This window comes from Frankliniella occidentalis, unplaced genomic scaffold, assembly GCF_000697945.3.
Source record: "Frankliniella occidentalis isolate FOCC.00 unplaced genomic scaffold, Focc_3.1 Scaffold93, whole genome shotgun sequence".
Classification (NCBI taxonomy): Eukaryota; Metazoa; Arthropoda; class Insecta; order Thysanoptera; family Thripidae; genus Frankliniella; species Frankliniella occidentalis.
In genome coordinates, this window is record NW_026267222.1 from 772,010 (window position 1) to 774,668 (window position 2,659).

General features: G+C 52.5%; 1 protein-coding gene across 1 annotated transcript in view; it reads left to right on the forward strand.

Annotated features, from left to right (window-relative positions):
• LOC113212421 (calcium-transporting ATPase sarcoplasmic/endoplasmic reticulum type) overlaps positions 1-2,659 on the forward strand; it is a gene marked incomplete in the record, with an annotated part of 36,240 nt that overhangs the window by 4,759 nt on the left and 28,822 nt on the right. The window contains 1 exon segment of the mRNA XM_052269470.1: positions 1,976-2,149. Within this exon segment, the coding sequence (XP_052125430.1) occupies positions 2,032-2,149 (118 nt within the window).

Consider the following 2,659-nt stretch of genomic DNA (forward strand, 5'->3'; position numbering starts at 1 on the left):
CGCTCGCGGGCCTCGCGGGCCCAGGCGCCCCCCTCCCCCTCTCCCCGCCGCGGACAGCGCCAGCTGAGCCGAGCCAAGTCGGTGATCGGGGGCCCCACGCCAGCGCCAGCGCAGCCCGAGCAGGCTCACCGAGGCAGTGGGGGTCGAGGCGCAGGCAGGCAGCGTTTGCTCCCGGCTGCTCTCCGCTCGCTCTCTCCCTCTCTCTCTCGCTGGTGTGTAGCCTTCCATCTCATCGCATCCTTCTTCTCCTGTGTCGCCGCTAAACGGATTACAGTGCAATAACAGTGGTGCTTGTGGTGGTGTTTGGGGCTGGGTGGTGCCGTGGTACCTTGTGCGTGTGCGCGTGTTCGGATCAGGCCGGGCCAGGTCGGAAGGACTCCGTATCTGGAGGGAAGTGCCTGTGGAGTGCCCCGCGCCGGCGCCGCCACCGCGGTTCGCCGCCCTGGAGGTGGCGTGTCCGACCCCAGCCGGTGAAGGTGAAGAAGGCCCTGTCCCTCCCGGGCGGCGGGCTCTGCTCGCGCGGCCCACGGATGAGACGGATTTATTTTCGATCGGCGCCGCGGCCCAAGCTTGTCGCCTGGCGGTATTTATAGCGGGGCGATGCACGCCTCCAAGTGGGAGTAGTAGTGGGAATAAAGACGAGGCTGGCGAGAGGCTTTCGGACGGCGGCCCCTAGGCGGGAGGCCCGCGACGCGTGACACGAGAGCTCCAGCGGGCTCCGGTCGTCGCCGCCGAGCCGGCGGCCCGTCCCGCGGCCACGTTCAAACCGTTGGCGCGCCGCGGCCGGCCCGCGACAGCTGAGCGTGACGTCAGCCGGGCTCCGGCCAATCAGGAGACTCCACATGCCGTAATCATAATCATCCGCCGCTCCTGGCCGCCACCGCCTTCTAGGGGACCGGGCCGCCGGGGCGGGGGATAACCTTAAAACCGGGACTTTAGTCTGTAAGTGTACGGAGCTGTCGACGGCCTGTCAGAGAGGTGCGCAACTTATTATTTTTCTGTTGTCTTTACTCTATGAAAGGGGCCTAGGTAGGCGTTTCGTCCGGACGCAACCAGCCCAAGTCGCGTCCAGTTTAGCGTTGTGGCCGACGGTTCGGGCCTTCGCCACTGCTAGGCCGCTGGCAGTGCCTTCAGTCGTTTCGAGTCGAGTCAAGGGAGCAGTGGATGGATAGAAGATGACGTTCGTCTTTGCGCGCTGGTCTACTTGGAAAATGTGCAGTTTATGATAGTTTAGTGTATTGAATAGACTGAGTTTGCGTCCGCAGTGGGGTCTAGTTACTGTGCTCTAGCGGAGGCGGGTGGATTTTTGTATCGCCCGTATTAACGGTGAGTTTATAACCTTCGTGAGCACATTTCGTTTGGAAGCTGCTCTAGCACAGTCATCAGTGACGTCTTGTAGGTCCGTTACATTTGAAACGCGACGATCTGGAAACGGTCTAGAATGATTTGAAGTACTCCTCGTGCGTGTCCGACCGAGACAGCTGAGACTGGGAGCCTGCCAAGCTAATGAGAGACTTCTGATGGAAAATATAGTTAACCCTAACCTCTTTCGATTCTCCTCAGTCAGAAGAGTCTGACCTGCTGTCGAACTGTTACTGCTCAATCAGGTTACTAAACTGGATTTATATTTGCTCTAGTGGCAGTGTACACTTCTCTGTCTGTTCGTAACTTCATCAGGCTTGTTTTGTTGGAGTTGTTAGTTGTTAGCTATCACCTCATGTTATAAGAACACTTTACGTTGTTGTCACGCATGAATTTCCGTATGTGTGTGATGCAAAGTATCTGGGTGTTCTTCCAGTTCCACCCTGAGAGTCATCTGTTTAGTAAATGAATGATAGGGATCTGTATTGTAATTTAAACAGTATTTGCATTTGCAAATTCAAAGTAGTATTTTTTATTTGTTCACCAATTCTGTTAAAATTATCTGTGATTCCTTTGTATTTCAGTGTGCTAAAACAAATTCTCTTTTCCCTAGGTCTTGGTTGGTTGGTGTTCCGTTGATGAAACACTGACAGAGCCAGAACCGCAACCATGGATGACGCCCATACGAAAACTGTGGACGAAGTCCTAAACTACTTCAACTGCGATAGTGAAAGGGGTCTTTCAGTCGACCAAGTTAAAAGAAACCAAGAAAAATATGGACTTAATGGTGAGTGTTGCCCCGTTTTTACTGTTTTCTGATTAAGAATTAGTGATATCCATCTTGCATTAGTTTTCCTAGAAAACTTTTCAAGACTTATCCATAATTAGTTCAGCTTTTCAAAATTGTGCTAACGTGGATTTTGTAACTTCCCTTGTAATTCACTTAATTTGAAACTGGGTGTCCTATGTTTATTTGTGTTCTACATCTTGCTGTCTAAATGCGGAAAGTACAGTGTTTGCCTTGGTGTGAAGTAGTGCTCATGGAAAGTAGTCTAGCTACAACAAACCCAACCCAGCCAGCTCAGTGCAGGCAAGCAGCTCAGCAGCAAGCCTTGATACAGTTGTTTGCCAGGGATATGGCCTGTGGAGTCTGTTGTTTGCACATTACCTCACTTAATCTGGCCGAGTTCCTATGCAGAGATTTGGGTGCATTTTTTTGTGTTGGCCCTCTTTGCTGCTGTTGCACGAAAGGTGCAACCCCTCTGAAAATTTGTCTTTACAACTAACATATGATCTT